General features: G+C 38.7%; 1 protein-coding gene across 1 annotated transcript in view; it reads right to left on the reverse strand.

The window, feature by feature from the left end:
• AFF3 (ALF transcription elongation factor 3) overlaps positions 1 to 24,355 on the reverse strand; it is a 588,477-nt gene that overhangs the window by 485,683 nt on the left and 78,439 nt on the right. Inside the window, exons 2-4 of the mRNA XM_090281791.1 lie at positions 6,075 to 6,195; positions 4,792 to 5,104; positions 4,277 to 4,662 (exon numbers count right to left, since the gene is read on the reverse strand). Of these exons, the coding sequence (XP_090137917.1) occupies positions 4,277 to 4,662; positions 4,792 to 5,104; positions 6,075 to 6,195 (820 nt within the window). The remainder of the gene's footprint in view (positions 1 to 4,276; positions 4,663 to 4,791; positions 5,105 to 6,074; positions 6,196 to 24,355) is intronic.

Below are 24,355 nucleotides of genomic sequence, written 5' to 3' on the forward strand. Positions count from 1 at the left end.
CAAAGTTTGAAGCTAATATAAAGCACTCTTTTCAAATCTAAAATTATCATTTTAATAATAAGTTATTATTGTCCCATGACCCAAAAACAGATACACCAGGAAGCTAATGACACATACGCTTCAGGGCCTCCTGAGCGGAGGTTCCTCTAAGGCCCCAGGAGGGGCCCTAGCAATGTGCTGCTAATATATGTTTTTGTAAAAATTTCGAGTGTAAGCTATTTTTTCTATTCTGTTTTTCCTAAAGAGGACTCCCAAGACAGTATAAATTTTAGGTCCCACAAAACCTGTATCTAGCCCTTCAGGTAAATAGTCCCGAAAATCCAAATCTTGAATTACATGTTAAAGGCAAAACATTAATTTTGTGTTTTTGTGTGAAACAAAAAAATTATTCACATCAATTGGAAATAAGATTTCATGCGCCCTACCCTAGAACATTCTAGAATGCATGCTCCAGTCATTTGTTAAGTCCCCTGACTCTCACCTAACAGTAGTCACCCTTCCAAGTGACACTCCAGGGAAAGTTCACATAATGAGGGGTGGTGTCAAGAGTAAAAGACTCAGCTATAACAACAAAAATATGTTTATCATTAAACACAAAACTGAGCTAAGAGAAGCCAGCCAGGAGCAGGTGTATCAGTTAAGGAATTCCCTTGAGGTCTTTAACTTCCACAACAAATTGCACTAAATTTTTCTATACTAATTACCTATTATTGAAGACTAAACAATAATAAAAGATAACTCTCCATGGCAGCAGATAGAGTGCAGGTATTATAAGGAAAAGACTGAAGATTTGTAAGTGTAAAATCAGGCAAAAGAGATTCACAAATTCTCAATTTAAAAAAATAATATAGTATATTTCCTACTATAAGGATTATCAAGATGAGAGAATTGTCCTACAGCTAGAAAGACGATTTTCAATTTAGTTTGGACTTTAAGTGACAGAAATTGCAAAGTAAAAGCTAAGTGCTGGCATCCAATTTATTCAATTCATATAAATGTCTTGGAAGCAGAGATCACATCTTAGATTTAAAAAAAAAAAATCTCAGATCACATTATATCTAGTCACTGACTTGATTTCTCATGAGAAACATAACTACACAACATCATACCTGTCTGCACCTTCCCTGTCTTTGCCATTTTTCCCTAACACTGCCTTTTAGCCCCCAAATTCTTCACACTATCATAGTCTTCCTCTACAGTTATCATTCTGAACAAGTATAATCAAGAAATACAAGTTCTCTTCAGGTCATTTCCTCTGTCAATTTCCCTAAAAAACACATTCTCTGCCTCACTGGAGATCAGTCAGCTATTGGGAAGATATTTTCATTTTGGTGGTATCTGTGTCAAAAAAATATATATATATTTAGGCATTAATATTTTAAAAATTGTTTTATTCTCTCCAAAAAAAAGCAAATATTCCCTCAAAAGTAAAATCTGATTGGTTGATAAAATTCTTCAGTTTCTATGCTAAGAATGTGGATTTTATGACCTATAAACACTAAATGATATACCTGCAGAAGGGTATTTCTTAAGTTCATTGGAGTAAAAACAAACAAACAAAAAACCCCTTCGAATTCGAAGGTTGGGAAATGTAACTTACAGATACCACCTGGCTACTTAACTGGAGAAAGCCATTTTGTTATTATGACAGTGGACTGATTAAACACAGCAGTGTTACAAGATTCAAATTATTGTTATCTTCCATAACCTACAAAGCTTTCTGCTAAAATAAGCACTGTATATCCCACTGAGAAAAAAAAAAAACAACACACCAATTATAACTCTGTCCTATGAACAACACTTCTTACCTCTTTCCTATCAATTCATGATTGCCCTCTTGGAAGTGTTTAGTATAGAATGTTAGGAAGAAGCAGGCTGACTGGTTCAATGTCATTACATGTGGGGGAAGTGAAACACTTCCTGTATCAAAGCTCTAATTTCTGTCAGTCTGACTCTATCTATCTCAGGCATTTCCCCCCTCCTGTGATTACCGAACACCAGTCCAGTGTGTCATTCCCAAACTGGGGTCCTGCAAAGGCATCCTAAAAGTGTCCTCGTTATTAACAACATACCCAAAACCTAATGAAAACTATTTAGGTATTTTCATAAGGCTGGATTGGTGATAAAAAACTGGCTTTTAACTAGACAGTTGTCAACACATCAGATCCCAAAATAAATAAATTTGAAGTTTCTTTGGTACATAAAAATCATTTTAACAAGAAATCAATCAGGATTAAAATTACAAAGGGATTCCTGATGTTGCAGTCACCTCTGTTCAAAGATAAAACATGTGTTTTTTTTTTTCTTTTCTTTTTTTTTGGCCACTGCGGGTCATTTGGTGTTAACAAAAATCAAAGGGCTTGATGAATTCAGTTTTGTAAGGTGGTATCTATGTGTGTTTCCTACAAACTTTAAAAACACGAATTCTTGTAGAAGTTACTTTTTTTTTTCTTTGTTAATTCCTAATGAACACTTTCTGGGATCCATCAGAAATGAATTATCAAAAGATGTTACTGGTTACTGATATACATGTCATCTAATTTCCTCATTAGAACCTGTGTAAACATCTCAAAGTAAAATATATATAAATCTTAATTTGATTTAATAACCAAATGAAGCAAATGATTTAACCTATCTTCTTGAGTATCTATCTGACAATGCTCAGCTCTCTCATGACAATGTGTTGATCTCCCAATTGGTACATGACGCCTTCTGAGATGATAGCTCCAAAATGTCAAGCTTATTAGCATTATCAGATACTCAAGAAGATAGGTTAAATCATTTGCTTCATTTGGTTATTAAATCAAATTAAGATTCAAAGGATATTCTGGCCACAATGTTACTCCATCCTTAAAAAAGAATATGTCAAAAAGAAAAAACAAACTTGAACAGTTCCTAAGTACAACATTCTAGAACTCACATTTTCTTTTTGGTTAGTATACCATATCACAGCAAAATAAAAACATGTGCAGTCATATTTCTTATTCATGTGCTCTTGACAACTGTCATCAATCAAGAATATAGTATGAAATATGCTTCTCTAAAACAAAACATCATTTTCCATCCAAATTTCTGTTCAAGTTACTAGTCATGGCCTCTTTGCTATCTCTGTGACTATGTGATTTGCTTGTTTTAAATCCTAATATTCTATACATTCAATTTTCACATTTGAATAAAGTCAAATGCAAACCAGGAGAACCTGAACTAAATGGTTTCACTCTCTTCATATAACCTAAGATAATTTTTACAGGACACAGACAGTCCCTACTGGATTAACACCAATGAACCTGAATCTTAAATATTATTATATGAATGGGACATCTGATACATTTGAGTATTCACCATAATCAGCATTGAATCATTTAACAATTACTTTCAAAATCATTCTGAGGTTTACTTTGTAAAGTTTGTCCTGGAACATTTCAAAATGGACCAGAATGTTAAATTTCTGATCTCTTTTACATAAAAATTAACCTCTTTACATACTAAAAACTAAAGCTTTTTAGAAAAATTTTAAAGATTTTATTTATTTATTTTAGAGAGAGGAAAAGAGGGAGAAGTAGAGGGAGAGAAACATCAATACACAAGAGGAACACTGATCAGCTGACTCTCAAATGCCCACAACCAGGTACCTGGCCCACAACCCAGGCATGTGCCCTGATCACAAATCAAACAGGCGACCTTTCGGTTTGCAGGATGATGCCCAACTCATTGAGCCACATCAGTCAGGGCTATAACTTTTTTAAAGAGATTTTACTTATTTATTTTTAGAGAGATGGGAAGAGAAATATCAATCGGTTACCTCCTGCATGTACCCTGACTAGGGAACAACCACAACCCAGGCATATCCCCTGACCTGGAATCAAACCAGCGACCTTTAGCTTTGTGGAATGACACCCACCCAACTGAGCTATACCAGTCAGGGCTAAAAATTATAGCTTTTAAAGTGCTTTTATTTTTAGTACCTAATACCTCCATCAACACTGGCTTATTTACAAAATATCTCTTTAACTATATTAAAGGAGACATTCCTTCCTGAACTAAATGAGACACACAACTACTTTTGTTAGAACTTTAAAAATTCTGACTATGATCAATTTGAGATTTTAAGACAGCATTATTTATGCATACATCCCTCTTTATTGACTGCTGCAAACCCTACCACACGAAGGCAGTCACACAGTGAAGTAAAGAAATATGAGAACTAAATTCACAACTTTGAGGTAGTCAACACAGAACTACTCATGCATGTAAGTAGTAAGGAGAAAAGACTCACCTCCGCTTGTTTGGGAATACTGAACTTGGAAAGCTTGGTCTTGGCTCTGGTGGACTCTGGCTTAGTGGCCGGGACCCCCCTGTATGGCGTGCAGTGCACGCTGGTTTCTGTGGAAGACTTAAGCTTCGGAGACTCATCAGGAGCCTGATCTTGGCCATCCATTGGCCGCACGTATGCGGTCGGTTTTTGTTGGATCAGGCTGGGTTTTGAAGCCAGGGATGGAGGAAAGTTCTGAACACAATGTCCACTGCCGCTGTGCTTGGCTGGCATAGTAGGTGGTCTTTCCTGGGTCTGAAGACCCACCTCTACATTGCACACTTGTTTGGCCCGTGGCTGTTGTCTGCCAACACCATCTCCAAGCAAGGTCCTGAGAGAGCCCTGTTGTGCTGAGTTGAAAGAAGAAGAAGAAGAGGAAGGTGAGGATGAGGGGCTTGACACACAGTGGTTAGGATTTTGATTATGGTTCTTTGGATTAGCAGATCTGTTCAAATCAATCAACCTGTGTCCACGCTTACTTGCTCTCTGCTGGCCATCAGATGGTGGGTGCCCAGCCTTCTGCCAGCCCATGGTGCCCCTCTTACTCTGCTGCACGGGGACAGCTGCTGGTGTGGAAGATACAGTGCTGCAGACAGACGAGGGCTGGGGCTGAGCTCTTGAATCTGCAACAAAATGTTCATCGATCTTGTTCACAGGAGCCTGAGGAACCCCAGGTTTGGGAACACCAACGAGATGACTCTGATTAGATCTATCGGTTAAAAAGTCTTTCATTTCGTCATAATTGCCTAAAGTATTCTGGATCCGGTTGGAGAGCTCATCCCCCTTGTTAGTCTGGAGAAAGAAAAACACACCCTGCTGTTAGAAACAACAGAAACATGGCAAATACTGGAGAGGTGCCTTTATCAACCACAAAGCACTGGGCTGTCACATGCAAAATACGAGCTAAGAGATGAACTGAAATTGTCATCTCTGAAGATGTCTGCGAGAACTCTGCATCGCACCAGACCCAGAAAGCTGTTGAGGGCCTTGGAGGAGGCAAAAAAGGCACCTGTCCTTGGGACTGTACGGCAGCAGTGGAAATCACACACTGTACTGGTACAACTGCACAAAATGGTCCAGATTAAGGTTCTCCAGGAGTGGGTTTCCTTTTCTTTTTTATAGTCCCAGTAGAAGCTTTTCTTGAACATTTAGATTGGGCTCAAATTGTTATTTTTCCAATTTCTAAATATGTAATTATTCTTGTGACAGGCAAGAGAAGTCAGAGTGAAGTTTAAAATGAACATGGGGCTAAACATGCAAGAAGCTATGAGACTAAATTACACACGGTTCCATGCAGCCTTACATACTAGTGAGGTTTGGGATGATATCCCATTTTGAAAAAGTGGTGATATTTCTGGCCTTTGGTATAAATGAAAACCAATCCAAGTTTCTTTCTTATTAGCCCGATCAGATAACTCTGAAACCAGCATGATCCACATGTGACAGATATGTAACCCAGCCTTTTTAAAGTGTTTATTTCCTAACACTTTAGAAAACATAACAAATGGCACTGACTTTGAAAATCAATGCAGGGATGAATTCTATATTATCAATAAAAATTACAGGAAGTAGCTCTCGATATTGACAGCAAGATTTGTGGGGCCAGACCTCATTCTTAGTGGCCACATTGTCTTCCCTGTGCTGAACAGGAGGGAAACTAACTGAAATTTGAATACTCAACTTCTCTGGTCAAGACTGCCATCCCAGGGGTAAGAGGTACCACTGAGTGAGGGGTGGAGTTGAACAACAGAAAGCCATTTACCTTGTAGGGTTCACTGAAGAGGGAATAACCGGAATTAAATGTGCCATCATCCTGTTGAGTTTCCTGATTTCTCCTTTCTCGTTCTTTCCTCCGTAACACATTTCTATCTGGCTCATAGACACTGCACCAGGAGAAAGAAAAGAATAACCACACACAAAAAAATTAAAGGCTAAAGTCCAATGTCACATTCACCTAAGTGCAGAAGTCTGGCTCATGGACAAATGGTGATGATAACAAGAACATGGATCATATTAAAACTAGTCTTATCAAGCAGTACGGGCTTGGGTGTTTGATAATTACATTCTTCAGAAGGGAGAATAGTCCTTAGCACAAGTTCCAACCGGTACTAGACCTCTCTGCCTGTTATGTGAAAGAGGAAATATCTAAGTAACTCTGACAGGAGATGACTGAAAGTAATCTTAAGGCAGGCAATAATTATTGCAATGTGTAAATAGAAATTATGAGCACATTTCCTCCTATGACAGTCTCTGAACATTATATGGGAATGCTCCTGTTCTTTTTTTTTTCTTTTCTCTTTTTTTTCATGACTCTGTTTCTGTAGTGATTCTGTCATTAACCAGCTCCCTAAAGAGCTGTGAAAACTCCATGCTGCAGTGGTTTTCACAGTTATGAGCCTTCTTCTGATCTCTGTTAATCAGTCAAGTCATCAAACTAGAACTGAATCAATTCTTCCTTTTGATATATTTGACACTATCACTCCTCCTAACTATGAAAAATGTGCCAGGAGGAAGAGGTACAAGCAACTAAGGGAGAGAACGGAAATTGAATTATGGTGTGTCATCAAGGAACTTGGCCTTTTGTTGAAGAAAATTAATATCTCTTCTCCTAAAATGCAATTATGAAGTGACGAGACACCAGATAACTAGAAGGACTAAGGAAGAAATAGTGTTCCTTCCCCCCATTAAGGAAAAAATAAAGGGTCTAATTCAACTAATAATAAGGAAGTGACCCATTTAGTGAAAGAAGGAAACATGTTTTTTTTCAGTTCCTAGATAAAGAAGCCGGGCCTCAGTGCAGACACACAGAACCAACACTACCAATTGCAAAGAACCTGTATGTCCCTCAAAATGAGCACTGCTTTCGTTTCCTAACAAAAGCATTTCATTTAAGTGACTGTACCATCATTTTGTTTAGAGCTCCCACAGGTCCAGTGAAGGCAGATGCTCGAACTCGGAGCAGGACAATGACCTATACTGACTGTGGTTCCCTCCTCACCTGCGATGTGAAGACGAAAACACCACGTGCTGTGTCTGCACCCCAGTGTCCTCACTATAGAACAGGAATGTCTCATGGTAGTGGTATGAGGTTTAAACATGAAGGTAATTTATAAAATGGGCTTCAGAATGGCTTTTGGTTCCCAAATCCAATGTATTGTTATTAAAATACTATTATTAATGAAAGAATCTGTGGGTTCAAAGAAACTTATGAAAATAGTATGGTTTATTTTTGTTTTGTTTTTAGCTGAATTGTTATCTTGAGTAAAAGAGAGAATAGAGAGAATATCTGTGTTATGTAGCTGTAGAGGGCACAAATAAAACAATCATAAAATAAATATTGCTTTTCCTCCTAGCTCTGCCCATGTGGCCAGAACATACTTTAAATTCGCCGTCTCCTTGGTGAAGCTAAAAACACTCCCAGAGAGTCTGTGAAAGCACCTAGGGCACTGCATTTAAATTTAAGAGTAGGGAATGTTTAAAAAAATGTAGCCTATTAGCATTTTAATTCATCCTTAGTACATTACCCGAAGTTATTAGATTTGGGAGTCCAACCAGTGACCTTCACATAAAGCGAGACTGCAGTCGCAGCCTAACTGAGAGGCTCACAGCTCCCACACTGCCACCACAAAGAACTCTCTGGGGTGACTGCAGTGACACTGAATGGCACAAGGGAGGCACGAAATGGAAATGACACTTTTATTCAAAGAACAGGCTTCTAGTTCAATGGAGAGAATACAACTGTCCTATACTGCTTGTGGATATCCACTGTATGAAACCCCCGCTTTCATGAACATTCCATGGATTTCAAATGGAGACTTCTCTAAGGACACATGACCCATGCTGTGGATGGACATGAAGTGGGCTTTCACCAAGAGGAGAATTCCAGTTTCACTGTGAACTTGCTAACTTTTGGACCAATACCAGCACATGTGCAGTAAGAAAAAAAGCTTGCATGGCATGCATCACACCCCTTCCCCTCGCCAGAATGTGAGGCCACCTGTGAGGCACCTAGTGTGCCGTACCCAACTCCATGCAGAGACTCCCACAAACATGCTCGCTGCCCTCAGGCAGGTCAGGCCAACCAAACACACAAGTGATGCACAACATGGCCTTATATAACATGGAACAGGCAGGTGGTCACTTGGGGTGATGCTGGGCTTCCAAGAAGGCCCCTATGCCCAAAATAATACCTCCTGCATCGGCTGGCTGATGACTGAAATTCCACAACTAGAGAGTCATTCCTCTGGTTTAAGATGTCTTCTCCCCTGTAAGAAATGTAGACACCACAAGAAGGGAAAACATTTAAACCTGATCAGTCTTTGGAAACTATTGTGCATGAGCTCATCTGCATTTTTGCCCCCAAGGGCAAGGGGGTGCAAAGGGGGTCCAAACAGGGGGTGTGACAAGAGAAGGGAGGGACAATGTGGAGTATAGCAATGAAAACAAATGCATAAACCCCACCCAGTTTGCAGCCTGGCTTGTATGTTTAAAAAGAAGGCATCAGGATAAAAATCAAAATCAACTAGGCAGATATCAGACTCACTGTATTTCCAGCGTCAGGAGTAGGGATCACTTCTGAATATGGAGAAGACAGCGGTGAGGAGGAATCTGCTCCTCCTTAACAAAACTTGCCTCATTCCCGAACCGCTTTGAGCTTGAAGGTAACCAAAAGCCCCCCCCCCCCCCCAAAGATGCACGCCACTGCTAGCTCAAGTTTTCTGATGAGGCCCTGCCTGCATACCCAGCCTAGGGCTCCTAATACTAAAAAGGACTGAACACCCTCAAAACCACCTGCACATAATACATGAACAGAATGCACTGGCCATCTTTTATTGGGCCACCACAATGCTTGTGTTATACAGTACCCCGCACATCATCAGATGAAACCAAAATGACCAAATATGACAGTCATCCCCCTTCTCCAGATGAGAGCAAAGGAAACTCAAGAAGAGGGACCACACTTCAACACCTTCCTTTCCAGAGGTACCTTGTCTCCTTCCACGGTAGGCAGCCTTGTAGTCTCCACTAAGCATTCAGCTTCCCAACCCACCCATGCTTTATCCTTAGCCACAACCTCCAAGTGTCATGTCAAATCCAGGAAGCTAAAATGCCACCTGCTTAAAGCAAATGTCATTGTAAGAGAAAGTCTGTACTTGTAATCTCCCACCTCTCCCTAAACATCTGAACTTTGATCTGCTCTATCAACACTAAATGTTTTGATTCATAAAGACAATATCTTCTCAACAATGAGTCCACCACTGCACTAATTACAAGTGAAATATGTGCAGGTATTCACAATCCTGAAGAATGCCTTTCTCTTGATCTGTCATCATTAAAACTCAGCCCTCTTCCTTCCTCTGCCATTCAAGCAATGTGAGGACCATGCCATCTGCTTTAGAAGCAGAGGAACCTGTCGCATGACAGGCTGACAGATTAGCTTCTCTGGAGAATGAGCTATAGAGAATTCTGAATCCTGGCATGCCAATACAAGTATATATGCTAGACTCAATAAGAGCCTCGTGTTACAAGCTATGTTTCTTTGTTACTCGCAGATGGTAAAATTTCTATCATCTGTGAAGTTGTTCCTGATTTCTGTAAAAATTATAGAACTATACTCCTCAAATGTATGTCACCAAATGTATTCATTTATTTTGCATGAAAGTGGGGCAGCCAACAGCTACATTATTTATTATTTATTGCAGATGTACAATATTCCAGAAAATGAAGCTGCTTAATAAACTCCTTTTAAAAGATACTTATTTTTATAATTAAAAAAATTGCTGACAAAAAATGTAGGAAAAACTTTCTGATCATTTCCCACTGATTTGTTTTTAATCTACAATTTGAGGTATCTTGTAGGGCTCAGGCAAAATCCAACTGTGCTGGTTAAATAGGAATAGATGCCCAAATATGACCTTATCATAATTTCCAAAATTAATGTATTCTTGATCATATGGTAAGAGTGGAACTAAATAACAGTAATACCTTTGAACTTGATGGCTTCTCCCTTCCATTGAGTTCCAAACATTTCACATATCTGCCCCTTAATTATCCTTACAATGTCCACTGACAGAGACAGTAGATATAGCTAAATTAACTTCTTTAAAGATCAAGAAACTTAGGATAAAAGTTTGGTCATTAAAATGATGTCATAAAGACGAAATTATGTAAAAGGAAGAGCAATGTCTGAAGTTCTTTCTTCCTGTCTGTCCAGGCATGAGGAGCTGCCCATGAGCCCAGCAGTGGCCACACCTGCTACAGCCTTGTATCTACAAGCCCAGTGATAATACACAGTGATCATGAGCCCCAAAGCAGCAAACAGGGCAAGCAAAACAAAGGGGTGCTATTCTTCATGCAGAAAGAACTAAAAGGAGAATTCTTGAATAAAGCCTGGGCTACTATAATTTTTTTATATTACCAAAACAAAAGACAAAAGTCAGTCTCTCTCCACTGCACATACACCTAACATAGAAAACTGGAGTAGAGGATAAAGAACAAATAAAGAAATTAGAGATTCTAATGTAAGCCAGATGGTAACACCTTCTTCATAAAATCCAGTCCATTAATCAGTCTGCTCCAATCTTTGCCCAAGCTGCCCTACCAGAGGGAAAGCGTCTGGAGCTCATGCAGCCCTCCTGCAGCTGAGCCCCCGGGTTAACGGAGCTGGCCCAGCTGGCCCGGAGAGATGGCTTTCCCCACTCCTGCACTGATCCACATGCGGCCCATTTAGATCTGAACACTTTCTCTAAGCAAAGTGAATGTGCCTTTCAGCCAAGGATAAATATAGCTAACTGAGCCCATTGACTACAATCATCAAAGTGTTCTACTCTTAAAAAAAGAAAAGAAGGGGAGAAAAGGGGTGGGGGGAATGGAACTATTATAACAATATAATCAATAAAATATACTTAAAAAGAAAAAGAAAAAAAAGAAAAAAAATTATCCTACCTAGTGGTCTATCTCCACGTTTGGGATCCAGGAACAAGTGAATTCAAGGAGAAGAGAATGAACAACCTCTCACCTGTTTTTGAAGAGAGTTATCATGATTTCCATGTTTAAATAATATTGCCCTCTTCAAATAGCAAATAGAACTACAATTCACTTTAGTCCCAAAGCATTTCCCGAATGCCATGGTGTTAGATGCTAGGGAGACAATCAGGGCTGCTGCTGAGAAGGGGGAGCAGGTCCAAGGGGCCCACTCTGAGCAAAGAATGTTGACATCATGTGGTCAGGAACACAGGAAATCAGGATTGCTTCCTGCAAGAGATCACCTTTCAGCTGCGTCTTGAGAAAAGGGCAGGTGGAGGAGAGGGAAGGGGAAAAGAAGGGCTTAAAATTGCAGATACATAAATTACTATTAAGTGGCCTTTGAAAGTAACACTTGCCATCCCCATACCATCTTATTTCTTTAAACAGCATTTCCATTTCTTTGATTTGCTTTACTGCTAACCTGTCATTGCTACCTCACACTACATAAGTTTATCTGATCCCTTTCTGAAAGCAGGTTTGGTGTGGAGTAAATAACTGAAAAAACTTTGTTTACAATTTGCATCAGGCCTGTCCTTGAACAGCATGATCACAAAGGAGACACTCTTTTCAGTGATGGAACATTTACAGTGCTGGGCCAACATGCTAACCTGTCCTGGGGTGTGGACTGGTGGCCACAAGGGCAAACAGGAAGAAGGAAAGGCACTAAGTGGAGAGGAGAAGAACGTTTCCCAGAAATTCTCCTGCTCTTCAGAGCAGCAACATCATAAACTGTGTATAATTTAAAAACATAATCAAACACTGCAAAATTATAACAATTGCTTTAAATTTAATGAGTCAAACTAATTAACATCTCGTGTTATTTATGATGCAAATGATAAAGATCAGCGATCCTTCCGTAAGTCAGAGAAAAGCAAAGCTAAGTATATTTGCAAATCATCTCCTTAGTCTCCAGACAGCTGATGGACTGAGACAGAAGGGTGGTCAGGAGGCAGGGAGGAGATGGGGCAGGAATCAGAGCTTGGAAAAGAGGCAATTATCCTTTCAACTGGAGTCCTTCAAGGTCCTGAGTTGTAGCCATGGCGTTGGTGAGGGTGCTGGTGATAGTGGTGGTTGCGATGGTGCTGAGGGCAGTGAAGATGGTGAGGGTGAGGGCGGCTGTGGTGGTGGTGACGGTGGTGGTGATAAGGGCCGTGAAGGCTGGTAGTGGTTAAAGACCTGCTGAGGAGTCAGAACAGGTCAACAGTGAATATAACAAACCCTTAAGCCCTGCAGTACATCACTACGCCTCTGGTCACTTACACTAGGCTTTTCCTTTTGAGTCAAGTAATTCCAGTTTCCAGGCCTGTTCACTCTGTTTTCCCCAATGGCATTATACCATTTTGCCTCATCGTCAGCTTTGTGTGACCTCCAATATTATTTCTACCACGGACATCTTAGAAAAGGTCAGTTCAGCCTTACTTGTTAGTCTCTGACCACAAAGGTTATCTCAATCTTAATCCGATCTTGAAACTTGGATTATTTACCTGCCTTAGGGCTGCTGATCTAGCCTATGAGAATGGGAAGGGAATTGAAGGTGGTTTGTCTGATGAGCATTTCTCCCATACCACAGCTTTTGTGACACTCACAAAGTAACGAACACCCACACACAACTTCAACCCACAAATGTTCCAAAGAAAAATGGCTTTTTTGGATGATCTGTGCCATCTTCCCAGGCCCATCAGGCCCATATTAAACTTTGCTAGTAACAAAAACTCCTCTTTTTTACTCATGTGGTCACTGTACAAAGCACTTCAATTATATTATTTCATTCACTAGTTTTCAGAACCCCACGAGACATTATCCCCATCTACCAGTGAAGAGGCAAGCGGCTCTGAGTTTAGTTAATATGACCACACCCAGGGAGCGACAATACTGGGGTCTGAAGTCAGGCAGTCTGGCACCAGAGACTAAATTCTTAGACTGCTCCACTGGCTCCCCACGGAACTTGCTCACTGACAGGCTTTGACAAATGGGAACTCCATCCTTTGTTAGTATAGCAGCCAGAAGGCTGTTAATTTTCAGATCATGACAATTTCAGTCCATTCTTCTAAGATCCGCTAAGCCTCCTGGGTTGATATACATTAACTTTAAGAATTCTTTTAAAACCTATAAAGTGTAACTGGGGTAAGCAATTCAAATGAGTCAGCACTAGCAATTAACTAACACTCCAGTCCCTGAATTCTGTACAGTAAATTCCTTAAAGGTTACGGAACACCATAGCAAATACATCTTACAGTACAGCTGGCGTAGACAAGCTGCTGCTGCAATACAGTACGCACTGGACACTTTTCAGTTCTTTACTAATCATTTACTGAGTCCTAACTTCATTTTTAACTCAGTGGAAATGACGGATGTTCCAAATCTCTCTTGCAAATATGCTCCAGTGAGTTTTTAGAGATGACAGATAAATGACAGCTTTGTACACTCAAGGGTTAACCCCTTTTCCTGAAGGACCAGAAGTCTGGGTGCCATGAGAACAAGCGTCAGTTTCTAATGGAATTGTCCCGTGATAAATAAACTTCCAGGCTACATGACAAGCAGCTTTCAAAGAGGCTTTCCAAACACTATAAATAGCAGAAGTTAATCTGAGTTTCTTGATGGGACCCTTTTCCTTTATAATATAAAAGTGCCTTGGGATGAAGCAATTCCTCTGATTTACCATCTCCTTCTTGGTAGAATATAGAGATGCAGCAGAGCCTCACAAAAGCAGACACTTAATCCAATGGGCCTCACCTGCGAAGTTCCTACTATGCTGTTTCAAAGAGCACACTGCCAGACAGCAGCAGAGCCGGCATCCATCACAGGGTCCACGAGGAGGAGGAGGCTTACTCCCAGGGCTTTCCGTGTTAGTGCAAATGAATTACTTCTCCTCCACACAAATGCTCAGTTAAACTTCAGTTTCACTTTACAGCATCAGTTTCCAAACTTCAGCTCCTAGGAACTTCAAAACCGTACCAAGAAGGGTCCTATTTATTAGCAGCCTCTGTTTTAACCATGATGGCCTTCCATATGACCCCACTCAGAGTCATGGAGGTGATGCCTTATCACAGGCCATAAAGGAGGCTGAGTCAGTTGGGTCAGGCTCCTGAACACAAAAAGCTCTAAGACCCCAAACATTAGTCCTTAAAGAGTGGCTCTTGCTCTTCCTGCATCCAAGTCCTTAACTTCTTTTCTTCCCATAACCACTTATGAGAAATGCACTACCTGGATGAAATGGGATTTCTGAGAAAAGGAAGAGTGTACTTGGGCTACTGCCATCTGTTTAACTGAAATAACATACCTGTGAGGTACAGAACTAGCTTGAAGCTAGAATGAAAACAAACAGAGCTAACTTTACAGGAATACAAGGGGGGATTCCTCCAAAAAACAATTTATTTATAAAAAATTATGCATTGATTCTTACATGTTTTGAATTTCAGCCACCTTCAAAGTACTCTCCATTTGATGTAATACATCTATTGAGACATTTTTTCTACTGCTCAAAACAGTTTTGAACTGGTCAATTTTGATGCCTAATTTTAGTGCTTCTACTATTTTTTTTGTTTCACCTCTTCCACATCAGCAAAATGTTTCCCTTTGAGGGCTTTTTTCATCTGGAGAAACAAACAAAAAAAAGCCACTCAGGGAGAGACTGGGTGAATAAGCAGGGTATGGTATGGGGGTCATGCCATTTTTGGTCAAAAACTGCTGAACACTCAGCATGGTGTGGGCAGGTGCATTCATAAATCACCCATCACGAAACAGGCAAATGTACTGAAAGTCTTCGAAAAAAAAAATTCACTGAAGCCAGATGCAGCGTCTCACAACACCACCAGCTATTACACTGATACAGATGGGTTCCTAGAACTCTTACCTGGCAGGGGAAGCCTATACTACAAGGGGCCTACCCTCCAGAAGATAATTATGATTTTTGGCAATCCTCCTTTGTAGTATAGTTTGATATTAGGTAGCGTGATTCCTCCAACTTTGTTCTTCTTTCTCAAGATCATTGTTGCTATCTGGCGTCTTTTATGGTTCCCTATAAATTTTTGGAATATTTGTTCTAGTTCTGTGAAATATGTTATTGGTATCTTGATAGAAATTATGTTGAATCTATAGATTGCTTTGGGTAGTATGAACATAATTCTTCCTCTCCATGAACATGGTATATGGCTCTACTTATTTGTATCTTCTTCAATTTCTTTCTTCGGTGTCTTATAATTTTCCAAGTACAGGTCTTTTACATTCTTGGTATTTTTACATCCTAGGTATTTTATTATTTTTGAAGCAATTGTGGTTGGGATTGTTTTCTCAATTTCCCTTTCTGGGAGTTCATTGTTGGCCTGTAAAAATGCAACTGATTTCTGGATATTAATTTTGTATCCTGGTACGTCCCTGAAATCATTTATCAGTTCTAGTAGTTTCTTGGTGAAATCTTTCAGGTTCTCTATATACAATATTATGTCATTTGCAAATAATGACGGTTGTACTTCTTCCTTTTCAATTTGGATGCCTTCTATTTCTTCTTGTCTGACTGCTATGTCTAGGACTTCTAGAAGTATGTTGAGTAAGACTGGTGAAAGCAGACATCTGTCTTCTTCCCAATCTTAAGGGGAACATTTTAGTTTTTTCCCACTGAGTATGATGTTGGCAGTGGGTTTGTCATATATGGCCTTTATTACATTGAGGTATATCCCCTCTATTACCACTATGCTGATAGAGTTTTATCACAAATGGTGCTGGATTTTAGCAAATGCTTTTTCTGCATCTATTGATATGATCATGTGGTTTTTAGCTTTTGTTTTATGTGGTGTATCGCATTTACTGATTAGTGGATATCGTACCATCCTTGCATTCCTGGGGTAAAGCCCACTTGATCAAGATGTATGATCTTTTTGGTATACTGCTGTATTGGGTTTGCTAATATTTTATTGAGAATATTAGCATCTATGTTCATCAGGGATATTGATCTATAATATTCCTTTTTTGTGGTGCCTCTATCTGGAATTGGAATTAGGATAATGCTGGCCTTGTAAAATGAGCATGGGAGTTTTCCTTCCTCAAAAATTTTTTTGAATAGTTTGAGAATGAGAGGTATTAGTTCTTCTCAGAATGTTTTGTAAAATTCACCTTTGAAACCATCTGGTCCAGGACATTTGTTGGGAGTTTTTTGATTACTGCTTCAATTTCACTAGTTGTAATAGTCTATACAGATTCTCTGATTCTTCCTGATTTAGTTTTGGAAGATTGTATATTTCTAGGAATTTATTGATTTCATCCAAATTGACCAGTTTGTTGGCATATAGCTGTTCGTAATATTTTCTTACTATCCTTTGTATTTCTTTTATTTCAGTTGTTACTTCTCTTTCATTTCTCATTTTATTTATTTGAGTCCTCTTTTTTTTTCTTGATGAGTCTGGTTAAATGTTTATCAATCTTGTTTTATCTTTTCAAAGAACCAGCTCTTGGTTTCATTAATCTTTTGTATTGTTTTTTAGACTCTATTTCATTTATTTCTGCTCTGATCTTTATTATTTCCCTTCTTATACTTACTTTGGGCTTTGTTTCTTTGTTCTTTTTCTAGATCCTTTAAGTGTAACATTAGATTACTTGAGACTTTTCTTGTTTCTTGAGATAGGCCTGTAATTCTATGAATTTTCCTCCTAGGGCTGCTTTCTCTGCATCTCACAGATTTTGGGTTGTTGTGTCCTCATTTTCATTAATTTCAAAGTATCTTTTGATTTCTTCCTTACTCTTACTGTTAACCCATTCATTGTTAATAACATGTTATTTAATTTCCATGTCTTTGTGCATTTTTCAGTTTTATTCTTGTGATTGATTTCTAGTTTCATAACATTATGGTCAGAGAAGATGCCTGATATGATTTCAATCTTCTTAAATATATTGAGACTTGTTCTGTGTTCTATCATGTTATCTATCCTAGAAAACATTCCACGTGCCCTTGAAAAGAATGCATATTCTGATGCTATGGGATGAAATGCTCTGAAGATATCAAGTAAATCCATTTGATCTAGTATGTCATTTAAGGCCACCATCTACTTCTTGATTATCTATCTGGAAGATCTACCTATTGAAGTCAATGGGGTGTAAAAATCCCCTACTATAATTGTATCTCTGTCAATCTCTCCCCATGTCCATTGAGATTTGCTTTACATATTAGGTGCTCCTGTATCAAGTGCATAAATGTTTACTAGCATTATATCGTCTTGCTGGATTTTCCCTTCATCATTATGTGTAGTGTTCTTGTTTGTCTCTTACTATAACCTTGGTTTTAAAGTCTGTTTTGTTAGGTATAAATATTGCTACCCTACATTTTTTCCTTTCCATTTGCATCAAATACTTTTTCCACCCCTTTACTTTTAGTCTGTGTGTATCTTTTATTCTGAGATGGGTCTCTTGAATACAGCATATATATGAATTTTGTTTTCTTATCCATTCAGCTACCCCATGTCTTTTGATTAGAGCATTTAAGCCATTTACATTTAAAGTGATTATTTTTTTTTCAGATTTAATGTGTTTTATTGATTAAAATATTACATTTGTGCCAATTTCCCTTCCCTCTGCTCCCCTCCACCCGGTGACCCCCCTCCCTCCAGTTGTCCCCCCCTTTTAGATTATGTCCATTAGTTGTGTGCATACAGTTCCTCCCAACCTCTCTCCGTCTATTCCATTCCCTCCTACCATGATCCCCAATTCCTATATCATCTCCCTCCCTTTCCCCATTCCCCCTCCCTGTTGACCTCCCCCCAATATGCTTCCCGTACCCACAGTTCCTTTTCCACTCTCGTTGCCTATTTAGTTTGCCTTTGTTTCATCTCCCTAGCTTCTGTTTTTTTAAACCAGTCCCTTTAACATCTCATATAACAGTGGTTTGGATCTAATGAACTCTTTCAGTTTTATTTTGTCCTGGAAACACTTTCTCTGTCCTTCTATTCTGAATGACAATTTCGCTGGATAGAGTATTCGTGGTTGTAGGTTTTGGATTTTCATTACTTTGAATATTTCTTGCCAGTCCCTTCTTGCCTGTAGGGTTTCCCTTGAGAAGTCAGCTGATAGTCTAATTGGGACCCCTTTGTACATAATTCTTTTCTTCTCTCTTGCTGCTTTTAAGATTCTCTCTTTATCTTTAATTTTTGACATTTTGATTATAATGTGTCTTGGAGTGGTTCTCCCTGGGTCCAGTCTCTTGGGAACTCTCCTTGCTTCCTGGACCTGCAAGTCTATTCCCTTCCCCAAGTCTGGGAAGTTCTCCTTTATTATATTTTCACTCAATTTTTCAAGTTCTAGTTCATCTTCCTCATTCTCTGGCAAACCAATGATTCTTATGTTGGGCCTTTTATAGCTGTCCCAGAGGTTTCTGATCCTCTCATTGTTGCTTCCCATTTCCTCTCGCTGCTTTGGTTGACTGCTTGTTCCTTCTCCATATTCCAGTTTGTTGAAATGAACTCTGGATTTTTTTTTCTCACCATCTTTCTCGTATGCGGTTTTGTTCCTTTCGTTATGAAAGTTTTTCGCTTCTTTCTTATCTTTTTCCTGCTCTTTTGTGAATTCTGTAAGCCACCTGATAACAATGGCCCAGAACTGAGCCTCTGACAGGTTTCTTATCTGTTCATCTGTCAGGTTCTCTATCTGCTGCCTGGTGAGTTGTGTCACCGGGATTTCTATAGTTGTCTGCCTCATTTTGACAGATGCGTTTTGTTTTCTTGGGCTGGCTGTCGGAGGCAGTGCCTGTGTATGCGTCACAAATCAGCGACCGGCGCCTGCCTGTCCGCGACCTATTTCGCAGCCCTGTGGTGCTTTCTTTGGGGGCGGGGGTCCAAGATGGATTCACACAGTTATTCAGCTAGGAGACCGGGATCCGTCCTCCCGCCCCCCTGGGCCTCACTGTTCAAGGCGATGCGGCGGCCGCTCTCCCCAGCGCCGGAGTCGCGCACCGCCAGAGGCTTGACCGGCCGGGATTCCTAGCCGCCCCGCCGCTCCAGGTGCGACCGCAAACAGCACTGCCCTCTTTAACTCTTACCTGCCCAAATGGCACCGCTGGTTTATAATTTCATATGTTGGGCTTCCGTGTAGTTTTATTTTCTGGAATTTCTAGTTATCCTTTGTTTTGAAGTAGTTGTATTCCTCTCTAGTTGTAGAGGGAGACCTAGCGTGTCCGTCTAAGCCTCCATCTTGGCCGGAAGTCCCCATTTAAAGTGATTATTGATAGATATGTATTTCTTGCCATTTTATTGTAAACTATTTTCCTCTGGTTTTTTTTTTCTTCTTCTTTTTCTTTTTCTTTATCTTCTTAAAGCAAGCCCTTTAACATTTGTTGCAATACTGGTTTGGTAGTAAGAGACTCCTTTAGCTTTTTCTTATCTGGGAAGCTCTTTATTTCTCCTTCAATTTTAAATAGTAGCCTTGTTGGGTAAAGTAGCTTTGGTTGTAGGTCCTTGTTTTTCATCACCTTGAATATTTCATGCTCCCTGTCTTCTCCTCTGATATTCCTATGATGTGGGTGTTGTTAGGCTTTATGTCGTCCCTAATATCTCTTAAATTATTCTCATTTTTTAAAATTCTTCTTTCTTTTTGCTGTTCTGATTGGGTGTTTTTTCTCTCCTGTCTTCCAAATCACTGATTTGATCCTCTGCTTCAACTAACCTACTGTTTACTCCTTCTAATGTATTATTTATTTCAGATATTGCATTCTTTATTTCTGACTGACCCTTTTTAATGGTTTCGATGTCTTTTTTTTTCCCCATGCTATTGAGCATCCTTGTAATCACTACTCTAAACTCTTTAACTGATAAATTGCTTGCCTCCATTTCATTTCTTTCTTCTTTATAGAATTCTCCAATTCTTTCATTTGGGGCCTGTTTCTTTGTCTCCCCATCTTGGCTGCCTCTTTGTGTTTGTTTCTATGTATTAGGTAGATCTGCAAAGATGCTGGTTCAGACCTATGTCGAATACCGCCCGTAACTGGCCCTGTAAAACCTATTTGGAGCTGTCATCAATTCAGTTTATGTCTCCTTCTACTGAGCCTGGGTGTGTGCTGAAGGAACCAACCTACACACCTTCCTTTTCAAAATTTGGCCAATACAGATGCCACAATTTGAACAAATAGAATGAAAATGCATCTGATCCTGAATCTTACTAGGTCCTATATGTTTAGTGAATAACAATGATAATCACAATAAAAGTATATTATTGACCAACTGTCTGGTGCTGGGAAGTTTGTAAATAAAGTTTTATTCGTTATCTTACATATTCCTCTCAACAAATCTGCTATATAGCCTGGTGCTGGGCAGTTTGTAAATAAAGTTTTATTTGTTAACTTATGTATTCCTCTCAACAAACCTGTTATATATGCAAAACATCACATTTTAATAACTGAACATGTAAATATAAAAATGAAATAAAATCTGTGTGCTATAAATGTTAAGCTCTTTTTATAAACATCTTCAATCAATGCAAAAGTGGGTCTTAGAAACTTTAAATGATTTGCCTAAACAACAGTTATTAGAATCAGAATTCTATGTTCCAAGGCATTTCTTCCTCGATATTAAAAACAATCTGTTTTTAAAATAATATATATTTTATTAAAATATTAAGTAAACACTTACTATATACAGAGTGGTAGCTACACGTAAAAAATGTTCATGGCCCTGCCTCCATACAGACTCTTGAGGACATTAACTACCCATGGTGAAAACTCTGTAGTCAGTTATGCTTGACTTAAGAGGAAAATGTTAATAATTATGAATTATCTGAACATCATAGTTCTATAATTCATTCTGTGCTAGTGACACTAAAGATGATTAATTCTAAATATCCATGTAACACAGTGTCAGAACACCACCAACAGGTCTTCCTATCACTGATATATCATTCACAAGTCCCAATTTTAATTAGACATGGGATCTATCATAAAAATATTTTATCTGATCCCTAGAACATTAGGAATATTATATTATATATTATGAGGTCGCCTACACAAGATGACAGTTATCACAATGCTTTAAGAAATGTTAAGATGATATGCATTAAATTTCCTCTGACAATATATTTGATTCATGCTATCTTACAATGTCTTCACCCTCTCCTCCCCTTCTCCTTTCTGCCCTTCCTCCAACTCCTCTCTTTATGTTTCCCATGTACACCCATACATAACAGAAAAATCCAGTGCCAAAGGTAATACAGGTAGCTCTGTGATACTAAGATAAATTTATTAATGTGAAGAAAGCCTACGAAGAAGGCTCTTCTTTCTCAAAATGCTATGCACAGAACAAAGACTTAGGTCATCTAGATCAGTAGGGTTGGGCAGTTCATGTCACAAACATAGGGGGAGATAGGTGTCATTTCAATTCTCTCCTCATCTTTGATTTCTGCAGGTTCATAATCAATTCGCCTTCTGTGAGTGAGCATGAGGATTCCATTCTATAGGCTTTTATCTTGATTTCCTGGCTTTCTGAGCCCTTAGGTGTCTCCCCTACACTGGACTTTCAGAGTCCACAGCTCTCAGAATTAGCTGAGAACAATTTCTGGCTCACAGTATGCTCTCAGTTACCATTTGTTGAGTGAATAGATGTATAGACATATGCATTAATCACCAACCCTCTCCTTTCACTGAATCACCAGTAAGGATAATCAATACTGTAAGTAGATTTGTCTGGGCTTCTCAGGACAGTAAAGCACATGCTATGATACACAAAGCTCTTTCAGGTACATTCTCGAAGAACCAGTCTCAAGGAGCTGATAGATTATTTTACTAAATAATTTTTTAAACAATTTGCACAAAGAGAAATGGAAGTGGTCATATTGTCCTTTTACAAGTAAAAGTCTATGCATTAATAGAAGATACTGTCATATCTCAATGGGAAACATACTAGATAATTATTGAACTTGAAGCTTTCCTCAATAAGAAGCAAATGATTCAGGGTCAACTTGGAATTACAGAAGAAAAAAGACATAGCAAATCATCCCATTGAATAAGAAGAATACTTCTTACTAGTGGGCCCATAACTTCCAAAGATACTAACATTGGGTCAGGAAAGGGGAGACCCAGGTAAACTCCAGCCATAAACAAGTTAGGACATTATTTGCCTCAGGCCCTCATCTCAAACAGGGTTATAAAACCAATCCATACATTGATCAATGGCTGGCAAAAAACAAATAAGGTCATGAACACAGAAGTCTGAAACTGTTCAAGTGCTCTGTCAAGGTAAAACATTATTAATTACCTGAATGAAAGGTGACTAAATAGCCACAATGCAGAAAGAAATACCACTCCTTACCACATCGCAGATAGGTGGCCTGAGTGAGCTGTCCTTAAAAACTGACTTTGACCAAGGCATTTCTTATATAAGTACATGGCATTCATATTTAGGATTTCATTGCAGTATTATTTAAATTATAAAACAAAAATTTAAAGCCAATTAAATATCATACTTAGAAGACTGATTAACAAATTACAGTACTTTACATGGAAGATCATGTAGCCTTGGATGGAGAGGAGCTAAGTATACAGGCATAGAGACTATCCAACACATACTCATATGTTAGGTTAAAAGAATGAGCTATATAAGAGCATGAAGGATATCTCTTTTATGTAAAATAACATGTATGCTTATAGATGAGCCATTTTCAACCTTTTTCATCTCATGGCACACATAAACTAATCAATAAAATTCACCAAACAATATATTTTTGACAATCTCACAAAAAAATTAAGTATAATTTTGATTCAGCTCACACAAGACAGTTATTGTTGTGTTGGTTGTTGTCATTTTTTATTTGACAATCTAAGGGAAAAGAGGTCAGTACCACTGACTAGTCAGGGATTGCATGTTTTAAGAATTCTTGCATCACACCAGTTGAAAATCACTATTATAGATACACAGAAATTTAAAAATAGTTGTCTCTGAGGTAAATGATGGAGTGGCAGGATTGGAAGGAATTTATATTCCTCTGTCTTGCTAGGATGTTTTTACAAGTACTTTTTTAATAAAAAGCAATTATTTTAAAAATATTGACAGTGTAAAGTTTTAAATTATCCTTCCCCTTCTGAATCAACTACAAACATGTATAGTTAGTAAGCATAGCAGAGGATTATGTGCCACACTATACCAGGATTCTGGCTCTCCTACCAAGTTTGGCCTAGTTTCTACCCTTCCCTCCTGCCCCTCTCAGCCCCATTTTCCAAGGACAAACCAATCTCTCCACAAACCTAAACTTAGACTTTAATCCAACCAAACTCTACTTTGAGCAAGGATTTTCTGAATGTCTCAGTAATTCCACTGTATTTAGGCATTCAAAAAAAATCACCACATTCACACTGATAGCACCTACAATTGCATCTACTTCAGTATTGTATAATCTGGGTTTCAGACTACTCTTCATGATTCCCAAGAAAAACTCAGAAGACACCATGTCATCTGTCATCTGATACCAGGTCTGGGAATGTCTCCTTATGAACTCAGTCTGTCTGCTTCTTCCAAGAAATATAGAACCTTAATATTATGAAACTGGGTACAGAGGCATCTGGAAGTTTCAATTTAAAGTAGGATAGCACTATATCTCAGAAAGGGTGTACCGAACTGCCAAGGCCCTCCAGGAACTCTGAACTCTACTCTCCTGGCTGCAGATGTACCCATTCTACTCTCTTGTCACCCACCTGACCCAAATCTCTCCTACCTTCTAATTTCATCAGTACACTTGGGTTTTTGTGTGACACTCTCTTATCTAGCCAAACTGTGCTTGCTATTTGAGAAGTACTATTGATTATATTTATTATTTCTTTTCAAGTTAGTAAGTAAAATTGAAATTTTGGATTAAGAAATTGTTATGCAGATTATAATGTATATTTTCTTTCTTTCAAATATTTATATTTTAAACAGTTCTCTCTGACAAGTATTTACAAGTCTTACAGAACAAGGAAATTATCTTTAATAAATTCAAAATCATCAATATTAATATTAGGCATACTATTACAGTTCCTTAATCATCAAAGGCTGTGACTATTAGCATCTCTTTATA

This window comes from Furipterus horrens, unplaced genomic scaffold (assembly GCF_987537825.1).
Source record: "Furipterus horrens unplaced genomic scaffold, mFurHor1.1.pri manual_scaffold_6, whole genome shotgun sequence".
NCBI lineage: Eukaryota > Metazoa > Chordata > Mammalia > Chiroptera > Furipteridae > Furipterus > Furipterus horrens.